Source organism: Tachyglossus aculeatus, chromosome 2, assembly GCF_015852505.1.
Source record: "Tachyglossus aculeatus isolate mTacAcu1 chromosome 2, mTacAcu1.pri, whole genome shotgun sequence".
NCBI lineage: Eukaryota > Metazoa > Chordata > Mammalia > Monotremata > Tachyglossidae > Tachyglossus > Tachyglossus aculeatus.
In genome coordinates, this window is record NC_052067.1 from 7,890,670 (window position 1) to 7,914,758 (window position 24,089).

At 40.1% G+C, this 24,089-nt stretch overlaps 1 protein-coding gene across 1 annotated transcript in view; it reads right to left on the reverse strand.

Annotated features, from left to right (window-relative positions):
- Positions 1 to 24,089, reverse strand: part of AGMO (alkylglycerol monooxygenase) — a 357,460-nt gene that overhangs the window by 113,615 nt on the left and 219,756 nt on the right. The window contains exons 11-12 of the mRNA XM_038772004.1: positions 14,360 to 14,442; positions 5,486 to 5,591 (exon numbers count right to left, since the gene is read on the reverse strand). Of these exons, the coding sequence (XP_038627932.1) occupies positions 5,486 to 5,591; positions 14,360 to 14,442 (189 nt within the window). The remainder of the gene's footprint in view (positions 1 to 5,485; positions 5,592 to 14,359; positions 14,443 to 24,089) is intronic.

Genomic DNA, 24,089 nt, shown 5'->3' on the forward strand with positions numbered 1-24,089 from the left:
TAGAAAAATATGAATCATTGTATCCTGCCCTTATTCTCCTAGAGGTTTTAGAAGGTAGGATGAGTACTGCCTGTGTGAACAATCCAGAAAAACACATGGCTTAGTGGAAAGAGCCCAAGCTTGGGAGTCGGAGGTTGTGGGTTCTAATCACAGCTCTGCCACTTATCAGCTGTGTGACTTTGGGCAAGTCACTTAACTTCTCTGTGCCTCAGTTTCCTCATCTGCAATATGGGGATTAAGACTGTGAGCCCCACATGGGACATCCTAATTACTTGCCTTCTATCTACCCTAGGGTTTAAAACAGTGCTTGGCACATAATAAGCACTTAACAAATACCATCATCATCATCAAAAGCAATAATCACCATCGCCATCACCAACATCTGATTTTGATCCAGTGCCCACTATCCCACTGTTTCAGAAAACCAGAAGTATGGAAGCACAACACACACATTATGCAGAACCAACCAGAATCTAAAAATATGACAGTAAAAACACACACTACACCCTGTAGATTTTGCATTGTGCAGTCTTAAATCTTTCTCTGACCCGAGGAAATGCACTTAAATTGTCTAAACACATGTTATGTTATGTTATGTAAAGAAAAGCTGGCCAATACTTCCCATATTAGTTTGGTTGCTTGCTTGTATGAAGATAAAAACATGCCTTAGAATTACAGTTTAACACACGTTTTAGGGAAAGAGATCAGGCAAGGAGGAGGGAGATTAGCACTGCACAGTGGGTAGGGCAGAATGGGCAGGATAACAGGATCATAATCAATGACTGGAGCTACTGTTGGCCAATTTTCACCACATACAAAGGTAAGGGAAGGCAGAAGAATCTCCTGGATTTGCATTTTGAGGGGGAGGTTATCTTATTCCATTTATATTAGATTAACAACTTTAAAATCCACCCAGACTCAGTGGAGAACATTCAGAAAAAATAAAAAATGTAATCCATCCCCTCAGGGAAATTACAGTCACATCTCTTCCAAGAAATCTTCCCTAACTTCCCTAACTTCCCTTCCTTATTTTCCCTCCCTATTTACCCTCTCTTCTGAGCTGCCTATGGGTCTGTGTCCATTAAGCATTCATTCATTCATTCATTCAATCACATTTATTGAGCGCTTACTGTGTGCAGAGCACTGTACTAAGTGCTTGGGAAGTACAAGTTGGCGACATATAGAGACGGTCCCTACCCAACAACAGGCTCACAGTCTAGAAGGGGGAGACAGACAACAAAACAAAACATGTAGACAAGTGCCAAAGTCATCAGAACAAATAGAATTAAAGCTATATGCACATCATTAACAAAATAAATGGAATAGTAAATATGTATAAGTAAAATAAATAGAATAATAAATCTTTGCAAATATATATACAGATGCTGTGGGGAGGGGAAGGAGGTGGGGGGAATGGGGAGGAGGAGAGGAAGAAGGTTCAGTCTGGGAAGGCCTCTTGGAGGAGGTGAGCTCTCAGTAGGGCTTTGAAGGGAGAAAGAGAGCTTGCTTGGCAGATGTGTGGAGGGAGGGCATTCCAGGCCAGGGGGAGGACGTGGGCCGGTGGTTGATGGCGGGACAGGTGAGAACGAGGTACAGTGAGGAGGTTAGAGGCAAAGGAGTGGAGGGTGTGGGCTGGGCTGGAGAAAGAGAGAAGGGAGGTGAGGGAGGAGGCACTTCAATAATCAACCCACTTTCAGCCCCACAACACTTACGTTCATATCCTTAAATTCTTCCATTTCCTCTAAGTGCACTTCATTTTAATTTCTCTTTCCCCCATTAGATGCATAAGGGATGGTTTCTGCTAACTCTATTGCATTGCAATAATAATACAAATAATAATATTGGGAAGAAGCGTGGCTCAGTGGAAAGAGCCTGGGCTTTGGAGTCAGAGGTCATGGGTTCAAACCCCAGCTCCGCCAATTGTCAGCTGTGGACTTTGGGCAAGTCACTTAACTTCTCTGTGCCTCAGTACCTCATCTGTAAAATGGGGATTAAGACTGTGAGCCCCCTGTGGGACAACCTGATCACCCTGTGACCTCCCCAGTGCTTAGAACAGTGCTTTGAACATAGTAAGTGCTTAATAAATGCCATTATTATTATTATTATTATTATTATTATTATTATTAATGGTATTTGTTAAGTGCTACTGTACTGTGCTACTGTACAGCGCTGAGGTAAATACAAGCAAAATGGGTTGAACACAGTCCCTGTCCCATATGGGGCTCCAAGGTTCAATCCCCATTTTACAGATCAGGTATCTGAAGCACAGAGAATTTAAGTGACTTGTCCAAGGTCACACAACAGACCTGTGGTGGAGCTGGGATTTGAACCCATGATCTTCTGATTTCAGGCCTGTGCACTATCCACTAAACCATCCTACTTCTCTACTCTCCAAGCACTTGGTACAGTGTTCTGCATTGTGAATACAATTAATTGATGAATTGATTAATAAACATGATTGAGGGACTGCATACGGTAAGTGCTCACCTCCTGCTTCATATCTGACTGACTATCATTTTCCCCACCTTCAAAGCCTTATTATAGCTCCTCTGAGAAGCCTTCTCCAACTAAGTCCTCATTTCCCCTACTCCCTCTCCATTCTGCATTTCTGTTACACTTAATAATAATAATAATTTTGGTATTTGTTAAGTGCTTACTATGTGCCAAGCACTGTTCTAGGAACTGGGGGAGATACAAGGTAATCAGGTTGTCCCACATGGGGCTCACAGTCTTAATCCCCATTTCCCAGATGAGGTAACTGAGGCACAGAGAAGTTAAATGACTTGCCCAAAGTCATACAGTGGCTAAGTGGCGGAGGCGGAGTTAGAACCCATGACCTCTGACTCCCAAGCCCCTGCTCTTTCCATTGAGACTTGCTGCTTCTCTAATGCTGCTTCGTTGCATACACTTGAATTATACCCTTTATTCCTCCTACTCTCAGCCTCACAGCACTTACGTTCACACCTGTAATTTATTTTAATGTCTTTCTCCCACTCTAGACTGAAAGACAGGGCTGGGGTAGATACAAGTTAATTAGGTTGGACACAGTCCCTGTCTCATATGGAGCTCACAGTTTAAATAGGAGGGAGAACCGGAGAGCTGGGGCACAGAGAAGTTAAGTGATTCACCCAAGGTCACACAGCAAGCAATTGGCAGAGCCAGGAGTAGAACCCAGGTCCTCTGACTCTCGGACAAATACTCTTTCCATTATTCCCTACTTCTGCACTGATTATACATTATCTTACTTCTAGCATCCAGGATCATGGACTATTTTCAAGAGGTGACAAACCAATAAGTACCCTGGAGTGGGAGATAGATTTTTCTTGATAAAATTTGGAACAGCCTTTAAAATTCCATTGTTATTTTTCTTTGCAACTTTGATTTTTCTTTCCCAGAATTCTTGCCTTGACGGCTCATCATATGTCTTGTAAGCAAGGAGATTGGAGCGGGGAAATAGTAGCTGACAGTTCAAGTAAAGCCATGTCCCTGCCTTCTCTAGGCAGGCCTAAAAGCCTTTTAAATGATCCTTTGTCTACTTCTTCAGAAAACAAAGAAAGGATAAATGGGTTGAACTGTATCCCCTGTCCAATATTTTTATTTGAAACATCTCTGTAAGGCCAAGCAATATTTCCAGCTGGCCCTTTGAATGATTTGCTCAACTCCCTTCCATTCAAGAAAGCCAGCAATTTCACAGAAATTTTATGTGGATGATTCAGTAGGATTACAAGTTTTACCGACTATGTCATGGCAAGAACATTCTGGTGGAAATGTAGACATCCAACTCAGCTTTAGCCCTACCCACCTACAACACAATTTGCATAAAAAGGTTAATAATAGAGTACAGTACAACACTTGTTCTGATTTGATGATCTTATATCTACACCCATGCAAAGAAAACATTGCTTAATATATGCTCCTAAAGTAAAACAATCATAATAGCAATAACAGTTTGTCATTCACAAGGATGACTGGAAAACTCAACTCAGTTTAGAGTCATTAATTTTGATAAAGAATGATTTTTGTTCATGATCTGTAAGGTGAGAAAGTTTTGGGACTATCAAAATTCTAATGAATTGGGATAAGTTCCCCCCAATCAGTCAATCATGTTTATTGAGCACTTACCATATACAGAGCACTGTACAACACTTGAGAGAGTAAAACAAATCAGGGTCAGCAGACACGTCACCTGCCCACAAGGAGCTTACAGTCTAGAGAGGGAGATGGGAATTAAAATAAATTAACGGATAAATACGTGAATGTTGTGAGTCTGGATATAGGGTGACTATCAAGTGCTAAGAGGCAACAAATCCAAATGGAAGGGTGACACAGAAGAGAGAAGTATTAGGGATAAGGAGTAGGGAAAATGAAGGTCATTCCTTTGTATCTGAAACTTTTCGATCTGTCGCTTAATTCGAAGAATACCAGAATACCTGCAGTGTGTTGACTTTTTTTGTGTTCTAGGTAAAACCAAACCAGAAGAAATGGACTTAGGTTAGAGCAGATGAGTTTTCAGTGGGACAGGAGGAAGGATTTTATGTTGATGGACAAAGAAAGGAAACTATTGGAAGAGTTGCCAGCAGCATCTGTTGAGTCTCCAAACTGTGGGTCTTAAAGGAAAAAATCCCCAACCATCTGTGGATGGTTCAATCATTCAATAACCTGGAGGCAGGAAAACTCAGTTGGCCCTTGTTTGAGATCCCTTCCAGCTCCATTAGTTTATGAGTCTATGAAAGTCCAGGATGCATATTTGGGGAAATATGTAAAGAAATAAGAAGGAAACTGCCTGCTCAATTATGCTAGGAAAAAGGGTTATAGCATTTGATAGCTCGAGTCCAGTATTTAATATAGTAAATGCATCATCCTTACTAAGCACATGCCAATTGCTAAGGGAACCGTGTCAGGCTGGCAAGATTTTATCAGACAAAACACCACCGTACCTAGGAGTAAACTTTGCCAGTGGAACTAGATCACTGAAACACTCTCACATCAAACGTGGAAGATTAGCCTTCCTTTCTTTTTCTTCCACTTCCTTCTGTGTCACTCTGACTTGCTCCCTTTATTCAGCCTCCCTCTTAGCCCCACAGCATTTATGCATATTTCTGTAATGTATTTATTCATGTTAACATCTCTCTCCCTCTTTAGACTGTAAGTTCACTGTTGTCAGAGAACGTGTCTGTAATATTCTTGTTGTACTCTCCCAAGCAATTGGTACAGTGCACATTAAGTGCTCAATAAATACTTTTGACTGAGTGAAGGCAGAAGAGCTCATGAGAATTGGAAATTTGAGGTGAGGGAATTTCTTGTCTTCCCTCTTTTAGCCAAGACAGACTCGGTTTTATAGTTGTAATACATCACAAGTTACAGGCGCTGTTTGTTCGCTTAAATATCAATTTATGTTAATACATCATTAACTGAGTTATTGTGTCATAAAACAACATGAAAATACATGCTCAGGAAGATATTTTCTTAAATACAAGCATCTTACCTCGAGAGCAGCAGTCAAGGCAGGAAAAAAGGGTTTCAGAAAGCCAAATCTATACAGCATGAGAAATACTGAGCAGCGAGCGGTTTCCAAAATAGCAGCTCTGGGTCTGAAATGAACATATAGTTTAAATATTTTAATCTAAATATCATCTTCTCATTATAACAGTCACTAAATTAACAATTCATATACTATTGTTACACTGCAATGTGTATATTATTATTTTTAGGCACTACTATTACTATACGTGTTAAGCCTTTACTATGTGAAAAGCACTGTACTAAGCACTGGGGGAGTTGCAAGATAATCAGGAGGGACACAATCCCTGCCCCAAATGGAGCTCATGCTCTAACTAGGAGTTTGTAAGATTTAATCCCTATTTTACAGCCGAGGAAACTGAGGCACAGAGAAGGAGAGTGAGAGTGATTTGCCCAAGGTCACAAAACGGACATGTGGCACAGTAGGGATTAGGATCTAGATCCTCTGACTACGAGGCATGTGGTCCTTCTACTAGGCCATACTGCTTCCCTAATATGCAGGAAACAATTTATATGTTTGTACAGATTTATGTTACGCACTAAAATTCAAAAACACTCACACATAGCAGCAGGTATGCATATATTTCACAGCAGAGCTAACAGATCTGAAAATATGGAGTGGCAAAAAAACCCACCAAAACATACAAATGAGTATGGTGGTCCACAAATATTCTCTTTTAACATAGTTCCAGCATAAAGTGGATAGCTCATATGAGGACTGGATTTAGATTGGGTGCATGCGTATTATCACATTGGCCAAAGGGCACTAACAGAAAGAAGGGTATGAAACCTATTTTGGGGGGGTCTTTCCTTTCTGGAACTTAAATTTCCCAGAATTACCTGTTAATTGGAAAAGGAAGGAGATCTGATTAATAGGAACTTCGAGAGAGCTCAGCCAATCAGTAAATTAGGCTGAAATGGGAGAATTTTAAGGGAAGAAGGGCCTGTTTGAGCTCTTCTTCCTTTATTCATCTCGTGTTTGGGTCTAGATGAATTGTAAGTACTTTCATTTGGAGCCATGTCAGGCTTCAGAAAGTTTGTTTATTTACTACGTTCTTATTAATTGGATTGGGCCCTGTCTGCTCTCTCTTAACTACAAATCTGTGTCTCTGTAAATCATGCTGGTGAATGGGAATGGCCTGGAATGAACCATTGGTCCTGATAAATTTGGCTTCACACAGTATCCCCTTGGCTGTAACTGCTATCCAGTGAGGTGGGACATGAAAATAAGATGTCCAACACAACCTCTGAAAGAATTTAGAGGAGAAGGAAATGAGAGGTGGAAAATGAGGTACTTGGGTACAGTTTTTGTAAGACTGTCAAAGTGGAATGGAATGAGAGATGAATGTAAAATTCCACAATTTTGAAGGTGGAAAAATTGGAGTGGAGACAATGTATTCTTTTTAAAACTTTAGTATGTAAAATAGATAAAAGGAGAAAAACAGGAAGGTGCATAACTGTGCTGAAACTGCTTTGAAAGTTTGAAGGCATAGGTCAAAATATTAAGGATAGAGAGTTAGACAAAATATTTAAATATGTAGCTTGAATTACATTGTCTGTTCTCCTCTATCCATAGGTAGTTAAAATCCCAGTTTGATGGCAAGATCTGCCTTTATCAATCTGAGGATGGACTGTGCTGTGGTGAAGAAAGTGACCTTGTTTTTATGATTCAAATGTTTGTCCTATCCTTCAATGTGAGGCAGAAAAGCAATTACTGGATAGTGTCTCTTTTTTGGATGATTAGTCGTTGAAAACAGAGATCTGGCCTAGTGTTACTGATGACGGTAATGTACTTTCCACCACCTGTGGCTAATCGGTTACTCTTCTCAGCACCCTTGTTAGGATTACCCTTTCTTATTTATTATTATCTATCTTATTAGAGAAGCAGCATGGCTCAGTGAAAAGAGCACGGGCTTGGTCATGGGTTCAAATCCTGGCCCCGCCAATTGTCAGCTGTGTGACTTTGGGTAAGTCACTTAACTTCCCTGTACTTCAGTTACCTCATCTGTAAAATGGGGATTAAGACTGTGAGCCCCCCTTGGGACAAGCTGATCACCTTGTAACCTCCCCAGTGCTTAGAACAGTGCTTTGCACATAGTAAGCGCTTAAATGTCATCATCATCATCATTGTTATTGTTATTATTATTTTGGTTCAGTGCATTTCTTGGCTAAGAATGTACCTTGGATAAAGCAGAGTTTGTCATGAGATCTTAAACGACATAATCCAAAACTAGAAACAAGCTTCTAAGGTTTGTTAACACTTTTGTCTTAATGCTTAATCTCTGATTTGGTCAGTGAGAGCCGGGCTTGAAAGCAAACTTGTTTTAGACTGACAACTTCTAAAGAGCAGGAATCATGTCTAAGTACCTTGGCCATGTGGCCTAATGGAAAGAGTGCTGACTTGGGAATCAGAGGGCCTGGGTTCTAATTCCGGTTCTGTTATTTGCCTGCTGTGAGACCTTGGGCAAGTCACTTAACCTCTCAAAACGGCAGCTCACTCATCTCAGAAATGGGGATTCAAAACCAATTCTTCATCCTACATAGATCGTGGGCCCATCTTTCATCTACCTCAATTCATAATACAGTGCTTGGCACATAGAAAAAATAAACATATTATTATTATTATTATTATTATTATTATTATTATTATTATTATTATTATCTTTACATGCCTACAGGTTTTTGACAAGTATTGTCATGATGGGGCTAATTATGAAATGCAGTTTTAAGTGACCTAACTATATGAATCCTATCAATTCCTCCTCTTATTGCTGGACTACTCAAAACATTCAAGAGATAAAAATGTATTACGGTTAGTTCGAATTTTCTCAACATATATACATTCATCATTTAGGACTTTTGAAGTATTTTCAATACAGCAGATTCTAGAACCTAGAGAAACTGTGAAGCAGTGCGTTTTGAGGGTCTTCAGAGAACTCTCTTTGAATGCCATCAATTATTTTTTGCTATGTGCTATATTGATGTCTTAAATAAAAAAAAAAGATCATACAATAAAATTAAAATTGTAATTAAAGTATTTGAATGCAAATTAGTGAGCTTAGTTTTGTGAACAGTTGAAATACAAAGCATTTTTGAAGGAATCTTTTTAAAATGTGTATTAGAATTTTTGAAACCATGATTTTAAAACACTAGAAAACCTTTTCACCTAACACAAATGAATCTATCGATTAGTTCTCCTTAAAATCTAGTTTTTTTCTGTCAATTCTGTTCTGACATCAAATGTGACATTTCTTTATGGGATGATAATTACCTAAAATTATTCAGGAAGTTCAGTTTCAATGCTTTGTGTGTTTTGGCTAGTTGTTATTTTTAAAGTTGGATTTAAATGCCTATGTGTGAACAGCCATTTCGAAGACCATGATTATAGTTTGGTCCCCAGGGTTAGGTTAACACAGCGGCCACAATCTCAAGTAATGACTCAATGAAATATTGTACTTAAATCCCCAAAGATACTGGAGGCCCCATAAACATGCTCAAATGAAACAAGCATCCATTTAATAATTTCAAATGCTGAGGGCAACATTTATCAATCAACACTGATTTGTATTAATGAAAGGGTTCTGAATCTTGCAGGAAGGAGATTTTGGAAATCACATCTCCAAGAGCCCTTCTCCCTGGAGAATGTATGAGCCTTATGAGCTGGAATCATGCTAATAATAATAATAATAATAATAATAATAATGATGACATTTAAGTGCTTACTATGTGCAAAACACTGTCCTAAGCACTGGGGAGGATGCAAGGTGATCAGATTGTCCCACATGGGGCTCTCAGTCTTAATCCCCATTTTACAGATGAGGTAACTGAGGCACAGAGAATTTAAGTGACTAGCCCAAAGTCACACAGCTCACAAGCAGTGGAGCTGGGATTTGAACCCATGACCTAAAAAATGTAATATACTCTCCCAAGAACTGAGTACAGCTATGCTAATTATTTTCTAATTTTTCCAGGCTATGCAATTATGGTTTTGGAGTGCTCATTATGTCAAACACTGTTCTAAGCACTGGGGTACATTGAAGTCAGACACAATCCTTGACCTACGTGGGATTTACAGTCTTAGTAGAAGGGAGGACAGGTATTGAATCCCCAAGGCAAGTGGCAGAGCTAGGATTAGAACCCACTTTTCCTGTCCTTCAAAACCACCCTGCTTCCGGTCCAATAATAGTGGATGGATGAGAAGAAATTAACTGTGTATCATTCATGTATTGTGAATGAGCCTTCTACCGAGAAACCCCTGGTTTTCATCCAAAGTTTTATTTCTAGCATCCTAACACCTAATTTACCATTTTGGAATGCCCTCCCATCTTTGAGACATCATTTAGATGGCTGTTTGGAACATTTAACCTCCATATGACAAAAGCTGAACTCATTTTCCCCCCCTTAGTCTTTTCTTCTTAACTCTTTGCAATTCTTCCTGCCCCAGAAGCTCACATGATTGATGTTTTCTTTGACTCCCCTCTGTTCTCTGTCTCCCACTTTTAGACTGTGAGCCCACTGTTGGGTAGGGACTGTCTCTATATGTTGCCAACTTGTACTTCCCAAGCGCTTAGTACAGTGCTCTGCACACAGTAAGTGCTCAATAAATATGATTGATTGATTGATTGATTGATATTTATCTCCTGCATTCAGTTGGGATTTCAATCCTGCAACCTCCCCACTAATACTACTTCATAGATCCTTCCAGTTACTGCTACCCCCAACTCAAATTTTCTGTCCTCTGCAGGCTATCCAACATGCTGCGTATATCATCTCTTTCAAAGACTATTTTCAGCAGAAAGGGGATACATGAGCAAGAATGGAGTAACACCCCTTTACCTGTCCTGATTTCTCCTCCCCTTCCCCTGCCTCAAAACAATTGGTTGTGAAGTAGATAATACAGGTAGAACTTCAGCCTTGGGAGACCACCTGGCCTGGCACCAAAGATGTGTTAGCATGAGAAGCAGCGTGGCTCAGTGGAAAGAGCCTGGGCTTTGGAGTCAGAGGTCATGGGTTCAAATCCTGGCTCTGCCAGTTGTCAGCTGTGTGACTTTGGGCAAGTCACTTCACTTCTCTGGGCCTCAGTTACCTCATCTGTAAAATGAGGATTAAGACTATGAGCCCCACGTGGGTCAACCTGATCACCTTGTAACCTCCCCAGTGCTTAGAACAGTGCTTTGCACATAGTAAGCACTTAATAAATGCCATCCATTATCATTATTTTTATTATTCTGAGGCCATTACCATGACATGGTGAATAAAGCATGGATCTGCAAGCCAGAAGGTCATGGATTCTAATCCTGACTCTGCCATTTGTCTGCTGTGTGATCTTGAGCAAGTCACTTCACTTCTCTGTGCCTCAGTTACCTCATCTGTAAAATTGGGATTGAGACTGTGAGCCCCACGTGGGACCGGGACTTTGTCCGACCCGATTTGCTTGTAATAATAATGATGATGATAATAATAATAATAATAACAACAATAATAATAATAATAATAATAGCATTTGTTAAGCACCTATTATGTGCTAAGCACTGTTCTAAGCACTGGGGTAGATTCAAGGTAATCAGGTTGCCCCATGTGAGGCTCACAGTCTTAATCCCCATTTTGCAGGTGAGTTACCTGAGGCACAGAGAAATTAAGTGGTTTGCCAAAGGTCACACAGCAGAAAGCTGATGGAGCGGGGATTAGAACCCACATCCTCTGACACCCAAGCCCGAGATTTTTCCACTAAGGCATGCTGCTTTTCTTGTAACCACTCAGCATTTAGTACAGAACCTGACACATAGTAAGTGCTTAACAAGTACCATAATTATTATTATTAACAAAAACTGGAGATGGAGAGGGCTCCCCATCAAGTGCTAATCAAAATGGGGATCATCATCAATCGTATTTATTGAGCACTTACTGTGTGCAGAGCACTGTACTAAGCGCTTGGGAAGTACAAATTGGCAACATATAGAGACAGTCCCTACCCCACAGTGGGCTCACAGTCTAAAAGGGGGAGACAAAACCAAACATACTACAAAATAGAATAGATATGTACAAGTAAAATAAATAAATAAATAGAGTAATAAATATGTACAGACATATATACATATATACAGGTGCTGTGGGGAAGGGAAGGAGGTAAGATAAATACGATTGATGATGATGATGGGGGAATGACTGAAATGTCTTCTTGTGCAAATTGGTATAATGATAGTATACAGCACGTGGGGCAGCCACAAAATTCAATAGCCCCGGACCCACGTTAGGGTTAACATAATAATAATAATAATAATTTTGGTGTTTGTTAAGCGCTAAGTGCTGGGGGAGATAGAAGGAAATCAGGTTTTCCCACAAGGGGCTCACAGTCTTAATCCCCATTTTCCAGATGTGGCAACTGAGGCACAGAGAAGTTAAGTGATTTGCCCACACAGCTGATAAGTGGCAGAGCCAGGATTATGACCCATAAATAATAATAATAATAAAGCAAACAGGTATTTATTGAGTGCTTACTGTGTGCAGAGCACTGTACAAAATGGCTCTTGCCACTTTCCTTAGGGTATTCAAGGAAATTGATTTATTAAGGAACTTTGTTTAAAATAAAGGCTTAAAAAGTCCTTTTAAAAATGAAGTATAAGACTACTTTAGGGTATATAGGACTATTTTAGGGTATTTGTCAAGGGTTTACTCTACAGCCCAGCCCACACCCTCTGCTCCTCTGCCACTAATCTCCTCACTGTGCACCGGCCCACATCATCCCCCTGGCCTGGAATGCCCTCCCTCTGCCCATCCGCCAAGCTAGCTCTCTTCCTCCCTTCAAGGCCCTACTGAGAGCTCACTTCTTCCAGGAGGCCTTCCCACACTGAGCCCCCTCCTTCCTCTCCCCATCTTCCCCCTCTCCATCCCCCCATCTTACCTCATTCCCTTCCCCACAGCACCTGTATATATGTATATATGTTTGTACATATTTATTACTCTATTTATTTATTTATTTATTTTACTTGTACATATCTATTCTATTTATTTTATTTCGTTAATATGTTTGGTTTTGTTCTCTGTCTCCCCCTTCTAGACTGTGAACCCACTGTTGGGTAGGGACTGTCTCTACATGTTGCCAACTTGTACTTCCCAAGCGCTTAGTACAGTGCTCTGCACACAGTAAGCGCTCAATAAATACGATTGATTGATTGATTGATTCCAGGCACCCGTATTAAGCCCTGGGGTAGATACAAGATAATAATAATAATAATGGCATTTATTAAGTGCTTACTATGTGCAAAGCACTGTTCTAAGTGCTAGGGAGGTTACAAGGTGATCAGGTTGTCCCATAGGGGCTCACAGTCAATCCCCATTTTACAGATGAGGGAACTGAGGCACAGAGAAGTGAAGTGACTTGTCCAAAGTCACACAGCTGACAATTGGCAGAGCCAGGATTGGAACCCATGACCACTGAATCCAAAGCCCGTGCTCTTTCCACTGAGTCACACTGCTTCTCTACATGACTTTGGCTAGAGGACTCTAAGCAAGGTTGAGAAGCCACATCCTTCTAAATCCCAGGACCATGCTCTAGCCATTAGGACACACTGCCCCCTTTTTCCTTCCTCCTTCTCTTTCCTAACCTAGGGTCTTCCCCCCCTGCTGTGTGACATTTCACTCCATCCATTACTTGAGGCTCTGGAACTCAGGGTCAGTGAAGCCTTTAAAACTTCCCCTCACTAATGTCTTCAGAGCCTCGATGCTGGCCCTCCTGCTGTGACTTAACATTTACTGAGCACCTACTGTGTGTTTTTCATCTCCCCCATTAGCAGAAGTGAAGAAACTTTATTCCCTTGTGTGCCCACAAGGAAAAAAAAAAGTCTTCTTTTCAGAACATTCTTTTACAACCTTACAAATAGTCACTCGGTTAGAAAAAGGATGATTGATGCCCGGAGGTGGCGAATGATGATTGTATTTATTTTATCATCTACTAATGGGACTGTACTATTAAAAGAAAATGTGGACTGGTAAATTTTATGTACTCTACCTATTCACAAACTGCATTGGAACAGGATTATGATCCAGTTACACATTTTGAAAATAAGGTGATAGAAACTTCATTATTCCAGAATGAAAATCTGAACCATGTGTTTCTAGGTGGGATGAATAGTTCTAAATTTTCATATTTAAATGAATTTTCCACTGGCTCATTGCTATAGCTTTTGATTTCCTCCAGTGCACTTCGGGACCATTCACGTTCTTAAAAAAAAAAAAAGGTGAACTACCTTCCTCCATTCTGAGATACTTTTTGTCATTAGAAAAGAAACAAACTCGTTCAAGTCTTTAGTTTCTTTACAGAATAAATTCTCAGTAAATACTATTGATTTTTTTTTTCCAATAAAAGTTAGACTCTGAGATCCCTGAGGGTCAGGGACTTTGTCTGACCTGATTAACCTGTATTTACCTTAGTGCTTAGAACTGTGCTTGATAAATAGTACATGCTTAATAATAATAATGATGGCATTTATTAAGTGCTTAGTGTGTGTCAAACACTGTTCTAAGTGCTGGGGAGGATACGAGGTGATCAGGTTTTCCCACAGGGGGTTCGCAATCTTAATCCCCATTTTACAGATGAGGTAACTGCGGCACAGAGAAGTTAAGTGACTTGGCCAAAGTCACACAGCTGACAATTGGCGGAGCAGGGATTTGAACCCATGACCTCTGGCTTAACTAATACTGTAATAATAAAAACATATTTAGGTACACCAAAACTTTTGTAGATTGTATCTTCAAAAAATGTAACTTTGAAGCTGTGTTTCATTATTTGTTGTAAGAATAGTTACGATCTTTAGAGAAAGAAAAACTGGGGGGGTCTTGCCTTTTTTCAATAAGGAATCCAATGGAAGTTATCGTCAGGATGATGTAGCAAATCCTCAGGAGAAGAGTTACCTGTGTTAACGCCTGTAAAGCAAACACATAAATCAGTTTGAAATCACTGTTTGCAGGAATGCTGGTCTTTAAATCTGCCATGGAGAAGTCTGCAGCTTCATTCAACTTCATAGTCATTGCCCACAAATTTGGCTCCTCGAATGCCACTGTACCTCGATTTGGTCTATCTCGCTGCCACTCCCCTCCCCACCTCCTGTTTCTGACCTGGAATTCCTTCTCCCTTCATATATAACAAAGCACCATTCCTCCTGTCATTCAAAGCTTTGTTAAAATTGCATCTACTCTGAGAGGCCCTCTTGTCTAAGCCCCCATTTCCCCTACTCCCCCTTCCTTCGACACTGCTGTGCACTTGGATCTATACTCTTAAAACGCTCGATATTCACCCCTTCCCTAGTCCCACCACCCTCCTGCACAATTCCATAATTTACTTTAATGTCTAGCTCACAGTTTTAATCTCCAGTTAACAGATGAGTTAACTGGGGCATAGAGAATCTTAAGCGACTTGCATAAGATCACCCAAAATCAAGTTGCCGAGCTGGAATGAGAACCCAGGTCCTCAGATTATCAGGCCTATACTCTTTCCATGAGGCCATGCTGCTCCTCATAAGCAATCCCTCTGCAGTCTGTTGACTTCCATTTTACTCCCTGCTATAGATATGTCTTTGATTTAAAGTATCTTTGTCCTAAAAGGCAACCGCAGAACTATTGCTCATTAACCTTTGGCCTTCCTCAAGGAAGGCAGATGGGAAAGGATAGGAAGGTTGTGTTGCTTCTTTCAAAAAAGAATCATTGTATCTTTTGGTTTTTTTTCCCTTCCACAGAGTACCTTATAAACCTTAATAGGGATGGCTCAGAACCACAGTTTCAATTTCTTTCTTTCTTTCAATTTATCAGCCAGGCTCATTATTGAACTTTGCCTTACTGAAATGTCAGGAATTCAGATGTCTATCCTTCCATTATGTATTAGAACCCTTACAGGATATCATCTCCTGATTTTGTGTTTCATAAAGTCTCCACCAAGAAACACAGATGGACCTCTTTTTCATCCCTGTCCATAACATGCTTCCTGCACACAGTGAATGCTCAATAAATATGATGGAATGACTCTAAAGATCCATGTTTACTATTACATTGTTTTCCCTTTTCAGTTAAAGACACTTAGAAACCTTTTGCTTGGTTTCCATCACGGTTCTTCTGAACTGTTTCACGTCACTTGTGCTGTTTTCGGTGTGATTCAGTCAATCAGTAGTATTTGAGTGCTTACTCTGTGCAGAGCACTGTACTAAACACTTGAGAAAGTACAACAGAGTTTCCAGGCCACCACAAGTTTCGAGTCTGATTTTTAACGAACTTCACATTTGAAAAATGCCAGAAGGTCATTTTCAGGATACCAGCACTCTTCCGAGTCAATGATGTTCTCGTTTTTCACTGGAAATAAGTGCATAGTCATAAAATAAATCCTCATCTTAATTTACATTCCCTTAGATGCTATGCATCAGTAATCAACTTGCATTTTTCAGACATCATCTGGAAAGATAAAACCACAGAAAGGAGGCCTAGTATGCACTGCATTGGTGTGTTTCACAAGGTTTTTTGGAGTTGGGGTGTGTGTGTGGTGTGTGTGTGTTTGTGTTTGTGTGTGTGTGTGTGTGATTTTTGTTACATGATCTGTCAGTTCAGTTCTAATTCTAACCTGTGTCAATTTCTGCTTTGGGCAAGAACACCCATACACTTAAAAAAAGGAATAGTTGATATATGGTGACATAGAAATTATAGCAGTTAAGTAGTGCATATGTACAATTTTACGACAGGTGGGGATCAAGTGAAGCAGTGTGGTCTAATGAAAAGAGAATCAGTGGCCTGGGGGTCAGAGGATTTGGGTTCTAATCCTAGAACTGCCACCTGCTGATGTTTGACCCTGGGCAAGTCACTTAACATCTCTGGGCCTCGGTTATATCATCTGTAAAATGAGTATTAATACTGTGAGCCTCACTGGGACATGGACAGCGTCCAACCTGATTAGTTTATATCTTTCCCAGCCTTTAGTACAGTGTCTGGCATACAGTATGCATTTAACAAATGCCATTAAAAAAAAAAAAGAATGCAACTTTCAGAGGATTTCAAAATGGTCAAAGTGGATTCGAGGTTTATCCAGAACGTGATCTGCTGTCTTGTTAACTTAAAAAGTCATTAAAGTAATCTGCATTAAGGCATCTCTGCAGTAGCTCTACCACAGTGCATTGTAACAGTAAGAACCTTTTAAAAATACTCAATGCCGTACTGTGTTCCTTCATTATTTAACAAGTTCCCTTTACAGTGCTAACTCTGTGAGGCATTCTAGGGTGGGTCTTATTTTTATTTCAAACATGTATTCACAATACTACCCCATGAAGGGAACTCTGTCAGCCCAGCCTTCAATTTCCCAAGCACTCATCGTACCAAGATCAACAGAAAAGTCAGTGGGTTATATCACCAAACTAAACACTATATATTGAAATGTATGCATGGCAAGTTGCAGTAAGAAAGGAATGTCCCTTTTACACCTTTGTGTTAGAGTTTGCATCCTTTTTGTAAACTCCAAAAGTTATATATAAGGAACGCACACCCATATAAAATAAATGAGTATTTATGTACCGCAGTATATATATAAACAGAAAAGGCTGCAGGACCACAGCGGGAATCCCAATTACAAGTCAGCCACAACATCTCCAATGTGGTTATTGGCTGCAGTCAAACAGGAAAAAAATATTGCTGTTGGATTTTAATGCCTTTGTATGGTTTTTAAATGCCCCAGAATCTAAAAAGACACCGTGGAATTTTACAAAGAGACTACACTTTTTCGTAGTCATTCAGTAACACTAGTGTGTTTTGACTGAGTGGAAAAAATCTTTTAAGAATGAGAAAATGCATCTTTGAAAGTGAATTTTGTTGGGCACAGGTTTTCCACTCTTCCTTCACATTTCAAAAGGATTTCACCCTTCCCTATTTCTTGGTCAGGGTGGTTTCCTGCTTTGGACAGACTTTTTTGTATTTGTACGTATTTATTACTCTATGTTGCCACCTTGTACTTCCCAAGTGCTTAATACAGTGCTCTGTACACAGTAAGCGCTCAAATACAATTGAATGAATGAATTAATGATGTGTATTTATCTATAATTCTATTTATCTATTTTGATGATAGCCTGTCTACTTGTTTTGTTTTGTTGTCTGTCTCCCCCTTCTAGACTGTGAGCCTGATGCTGGGTAGGGATTGTCTCTCACTGTTGCCGAATTGTACTTTCCAAGTGCTTAGTACAGTGCTGTGCACACAGTAAGCGCCCAATAAATACGATTGAATGAATTAACAAAATAATAATAATGATAATGCTTGTTCAGCACTTACTAAGTGCCAAGCACTGCTCTAAGTGCCGGTTTAGATACGAGTTAATCAACACAATCAACTGAATATGATTTCTGGTCCAGACTTCTTGACTATTAAGCAGCTGCAAGATTATCTGTCAATCAGAGCCCAACTTTCTGGATCCCGTTTAGAAAAGAATCAAGCCGAGATTGGCACTAACATCTTGAATTTCCATTTCAGCTTGTATGTGTTTTTCTTGAAGGGGTTTCATTTAGACCATCTGGGTGAACTTAATAAAGCGTTAATATGGGCAACCTTCGCCAGAACCCTCTGATTCCGGAGATCTGTTGAATTTTCCATGCTTTGAAAATCAGAACCATTTGTCTTTGGCCTGGGTCTCTTCATAACAATCGAACTGCTAATGCAGGCCCGTTTCTATACTGTGAGCCCGCTGTTACATAGGGATTGTCTCTATTTGTTTCTGAATTGTACTTTCCAAGTGCTTTGTGCAGTGCTCTGCACACAGTAAGCACTCAATAAATATGATTGAATGCATTTTGACAGGTTGAGATCTTGAGAGTACAAATCAGCCAAAAGCTATCAGTTAATAGGACGGTCAAAGCAAGGCCACTAAATAATTATAAATTCTCAGGCCAAAGGCAGAATGGCTATAACTATTTGATGCAGGCAGTGCATCAATAATGATAATAATAATAGATATTTATTAAGCAGGAATCATAGGCCAAGCACTGTTCTAACTGCTGGGTCAGATACCGGTTAATCAGGTTGGAGACAGTCCTTATCCCACAGTCATTCATTCATTCATTCAATCATATTAATTGAGTGCTTACTGTGTGCAGAGCACTGTACTAAGCGCTTGGGAAGTACAAGTTGGCAACATATAGAGACGGTCCCTACCCAACAGCGGGCTCACAGGCTAGAAGGGGGAGACAGACAACAAAACAAAACATATTAACAAAATAAAATAGAATAAATATGTGCAAATAAAATAAATAGATAGAGTAATAAATACGTACAAATATATATATACATATATACAGGTGCTGTGGGGAGGGGAAGGAGGTAAGGTGGGGGGATGAGGAGGGGGGGTTGGGGAGAGGAAGGAGAGGGCTCGTCTGGGGCATAGAGTCTCACAGTAGGAAGGAGAACAGGTATTGAACCCCATTTTGCAGTTGAGGACAAGGAGGCACAGAGAAGTTGTGTCTTGTCCGAGGTCACACAGCAGATAAGTAGCAGAGCAGAGATTAGAACTCAGAATCTGTAAGTCCCAGGCCCATGCTCTTTCTACTAGGCCAGGGCTTAGGAGGAGCAAACCTCTTTGAGATGCCACTTACCTAAAAAGAATGAGGCTAAAAATCTGTTCTCATTAAGCCAGGCTCTTGGAAGCCAAGATCTTCTCTGGCTAGGATTGAGGTAGGCTGGTAAACCTGGTATTTCTGGTGGCCAGTATGCACCTGCTTCCATTAAAAATTCTCTTAATCACCTCAAATTACTCTCTTAACAGTATATTAAAAATACTGAAAATACTTAATTATTCTAACAGTAAGGACGCTATGTAAGGAGAACATCTACCCTGTGAAATGTCCAAGTACTCATATTTAATAATGATGGCATTTATCAAGACTTACTATTTATTTAGAGAAGCAGCATGGCTCAGTGGAAAAAGCTGGGGCTTTGGAGTCAGAAGTCGTGGGTTTGAATCCCAGCTCTGCCAATTGTCAGCTGTGTGACTGTGGGTGAGTCACTTAACTTCTCTTTGCCTTAGTTACCTCATCTGTAAAATGGGGATGAAGACTGTGACACCCCGTGGGACAACCTAATCACCTTGTAACCTCCCCAGTGCTTAGAACCTTGCTTTACCAACTTGTACTTCCCAAGCGCTTAGTACAGTGCTCTGCACACAGTAAACATTCAATAAATATGATTGAATGAATGAATGAATGCTTTGCACATAGTAAGCACTTAACAAATGCCATCATTATTATTATTATTATTATTGAGAACTTACTATTACGTGCTTATTAAGGGAAGCAGTGTTGCCTAGGAGGAAGAGTTCAGGCCTGCAACTTAGAAGGATCTGGGTTCTAATCCCAGTTCTGTCACACCAATAGAGAGAGACAATCTCTGCCCACAGCAAGCTCAAAGTCTTGGTGGGGGGCAGAGACATTAAAACAAGTTAACAGACATCACTATGAATAAATAATATATGATTGAATGAAGGAATGGAAGCTGTGGTAGATACTGTTCCAGGAAAGTGCCATGGTCTACAATGTAGGAGTTGTAATCTTACAAAACCCCATGCTAAAGAAAATTTAAGTTCTTGTACACTGGATGTGCACGCAACCATTTCTTCCAACATTGCTTTGTGTTGTGTCCATTGTTATTTCTCTCATTAATTATAGTTAATCATTATCACAGTTGCTAAGCAGTTACTAGGTGCTCAATCCTAGGCTAGATACAAGGTTAAGAGCTTGTTCTGTTTGTTTTATGGTACTTGTTAAGTATTCACTGTGTGCTAGGTACTGTACTAAGTGCTTGGCTAGATACAATATAATTTAGGCTGGACACGGTCCTTATCCTATGTGGGTCTCAGTCTGTCAGGGAAAGGAGGATTAGCTCCCCATTTTACAGATGAGGAAACTGAGGAACAGAGAGGTTAAGTGACTTGCCTATATTTTTGTTGTCAGAAGAATATTCTCTAATATGTTCTTAGATATGTAATATGTTAGGAGAAGCAGTGTGGCTAAGTGGAAAGAGCCCAGGCTTTGTAGTCAGAGGTCATGGGTTCAAATCCTGGCTCCGCCAATTGTCAGCTGTGTGACTTTGGGCAAGTCACTTCAGTTCTCTGGGCCTCAGTTCCCTCATCTGTAAAATGGGGATGAAGCCTGTGAACCACCCGAGGGACAACCTGATTACCTTGTACCCCCCAGGACTTAGAACAGTGCTTTGCACATAGTAAGCACTTAATAAATGCCATCATTACTATTATTATTATTATTAATATAATCTAGAAGCAGTTTTGCCTAGTGGAAGAGCACCAGCCTGGGAGTCATAGGATGTGAGTTCTAATCCCAGCTCCACCACTTACCTGCTGTGTGAGCTCTGCATGTCACAACTTCTCGGGGCCTCAATTCCCTCATCTTCAAAATGGTATTAAAAATCTATTCTCCCCCTATTAAATATCTGTTCTCCCCACCAAAAATGGGGATTAAGACTGTGAGCCCCCCGTGGGACAACTGATCACCTTGTATCCTCCCCAGCACTTAGAACAGTGCTTTGCACATAGTAAGAGCTTAACAAATGCCATTATTATTATCATTACTATTATTACGAGCTTCAATAATAATCTTGTACTTATGCCAGTGCTTAATAAAGTATTTGGCACAGAGTCAATGTTGAACAACTACAATTATCATTATTGATTATTAACCAAAATGTTACTGGCCCCATCTGCACCAGTATTCTGGGAAATCCCTTCTTGCCATGTTGGTTGTTCCAGATTTTTGTCCTGGGGAACATCTTTCTGAAACAACTCTAGTCCCAGGACTCAAGGTCCGGTTGCTAGAATTTGGGCTTCTGAGAATTGATTAGCTGCTCATTCTCCCTTCCTTGAGCATCCATAATAACTATTCAGATCCTTGATGAGAAAATATTTTGGTGGGTAAGATACAGATTAAGAAGTCGGTAAAGTGAGAGTTTGTGTGTGATCATGGGATTTGCTCAGATTGACGTTTTACAAGTGGGCCAGCGGGTTTCCTCAAAATATCAGATGGCGAGAGTTGGAAGCGGCCCTAGTGGCTGGGAAAAATCTGTGGCAAATTGGCCGTGTCCATGAAAACTTCCAAAAATGTTTATATAAAGATGTTCATTAAATGGAAGTAAAATCATAGAGTTAGAGAACTAAAGTTGATCTTGAAAGGTCATTCCAACCGGATCCTGGCTTCCAGGCAAGATGAATGACTTAAGTTTTCTAGAATTTGTGAGGTTTTTTTAAATTCTTTTTTTTAATATCTCCCATAAACAGAGTTTTACCTCAGCCTCTTTTTCCATCAGAAATTCTTCCTAAGGCCATTTGAGCTTTATCCTACAGCAATATAAACCCATTTCCTCTTATGTGGTTCTGTGTGCATTCTGAGAGCAACTGGTTAGCGTCATCCACATAAAAATCATTCAAATATCTGACAGCTATGAAGTGACCTCCTTAGCCTTCCTTCAGGAAAAAAACACGTAGAACCTTTGTTTCATCTCCTTAATCATTTTTGTTGTTCCTCTCAAGATCTCTGCGATTTCTCCATCCCCTTCGTTAAATATGATAACCAATAGAATAGACTCCAGCAACAGTTACATTCAAAGGAACAAGAAATTAAAGTCACATGTGAATTGGAAAATTTTCCCTAGGTCACGTTGCAGTTTTCTATTCCTTGTTTCCAGCTGTTCACACTCGAATTATTATTATTGTTATTATTATTATTTCATTATTATTGTATGTTAGCACTTTGAGTCAAGCCCTCTTCTAAGCACTGGGGTAGACATAAATTAATCAGATTGACACGGTCCCTGTCCCACATGGGATTCACAGTCTCAGAAAGAGGGAGAACAGGTATTGAAACCCCATTTTACAATTAGAGAAACTGAAGCACAGGAAAGTGAAAGGACCTGCCCACAGTAACACAGCAGACAAGTAGCAGAACCAGGATTAGAACACAGATCCTCTGGCTCCCAAGCCTGTGTCCTATCCATGAGGCCACACACTTCAGCGTAACCATTAGAAGCAGCGTGGCTCAGTGGAAAGAGCCTGGGTTTTGGAGTCAGAGGTCATGGGTTCAAATCCCAGCTCCACCAATTGTCAGCTGTGTGACTTTGGGCAAGTCACTTCACTTCACTTCTCTGTGCCTCAGTGACCTCATCTGTAAAATGGGGAGTAAGACTGTGAGCCCCCCATTTGACAACCTGATCACCTTGTAACCTCCTCAGCGCTTAGAACAATGCTTTGCACATAGTAAGCACTTAATAAATGCCATTATCATTATTACTATTATTATTATTATTATTAAATAGCAATTATTTTGTACTGTACTCTACCAAGTGCGTAGTACAGTGCTCTACTGACAATAAGCACTTAGTAAATGTGACATTATTTTTCCTCCAGGTTAATTTATCTTCATGTTTTATTATTCTCTTATCATTTGAGGAACCTCTACTAGATCCACAGAGCTTTCCTTCTTCCCTCTCATCTCCCACACCGGATGGAGAGAGGACCTAGATGGAGATTAATTTCTGGATTCATATTTTGTCCACCTGAGAATTTTGAAACTTGCACTGTGTAGACAAAGGACAAATAGTCTGGCCAGAGGCTCCTCGCCCTAGGCAGAGCACAATTTGGGGAGGTCTGAAGAGGGAAAGGCTCTTTGTCCCCGTAAACCAACATTCACAAATGATGGGAGGTGTAATCTTGAATCATCTCTGCTTTTGAATCCTCCAAGACCTGCTGGTTCAGCTAAACCCCATATTCCAAGACATTTTTTTTCAGATCATCATCATCATCATCAATCGTATTTATTGAGCGCTTACTATGTGCAGAGCACTGTACTAAGCGCTTGGGAAGTACAAATTGGCAACATATAGAGACAGTCCCTACCCAAAAGTGGGCTTACAGTCTAAAAGGGGGAGACAGAGAACAAAACCAAACATACTAACAAAATAAAATAAATAGAATAGATATGTACAAAAAAAATAAATAAATAAATAGAGTAATAAATATGTACAAACATATATATATATATACAGGTGCTGTGGGGAAGGGAAGGAGATCTTTGTTAAGCGCTCACTATGGGACAGGCCCTATACTAAGAGCTGGGGTAGATAAGATGTGCCAACTTATGTTGCCAACTTGTACTTCCCAAGCGCTTAGTACAGTGCTCTGCACACAGTAAGCACTCAATAAATATGATTGATTGATTGATTGATTGATTGATTGATAAGACAGGACACAGTCCATTTCCCACATGGGCCTCACAATCTTAATCCCCATTTTACAGATGAGGTAATTGAGTCACAAAACAGTTAAGTGACTTTCCCAAGGTCATAGAGTAGAGAAGTAGTGGAGTTGGAATTAGAAACCAGATCCTTCAAACTCTCAGGCCCATGCTTTATCCACCTAGGCCATATTGCTTCTCTAAACATGATTGGAATATACAACATAGCAACAAATATGTTCTTCATAATTGTCTTCTAAATCACCAGATTCACTCTGAAGTTTTTCCTAATTTCAAAATGTTTAGCAACCCTGTCAAATGAA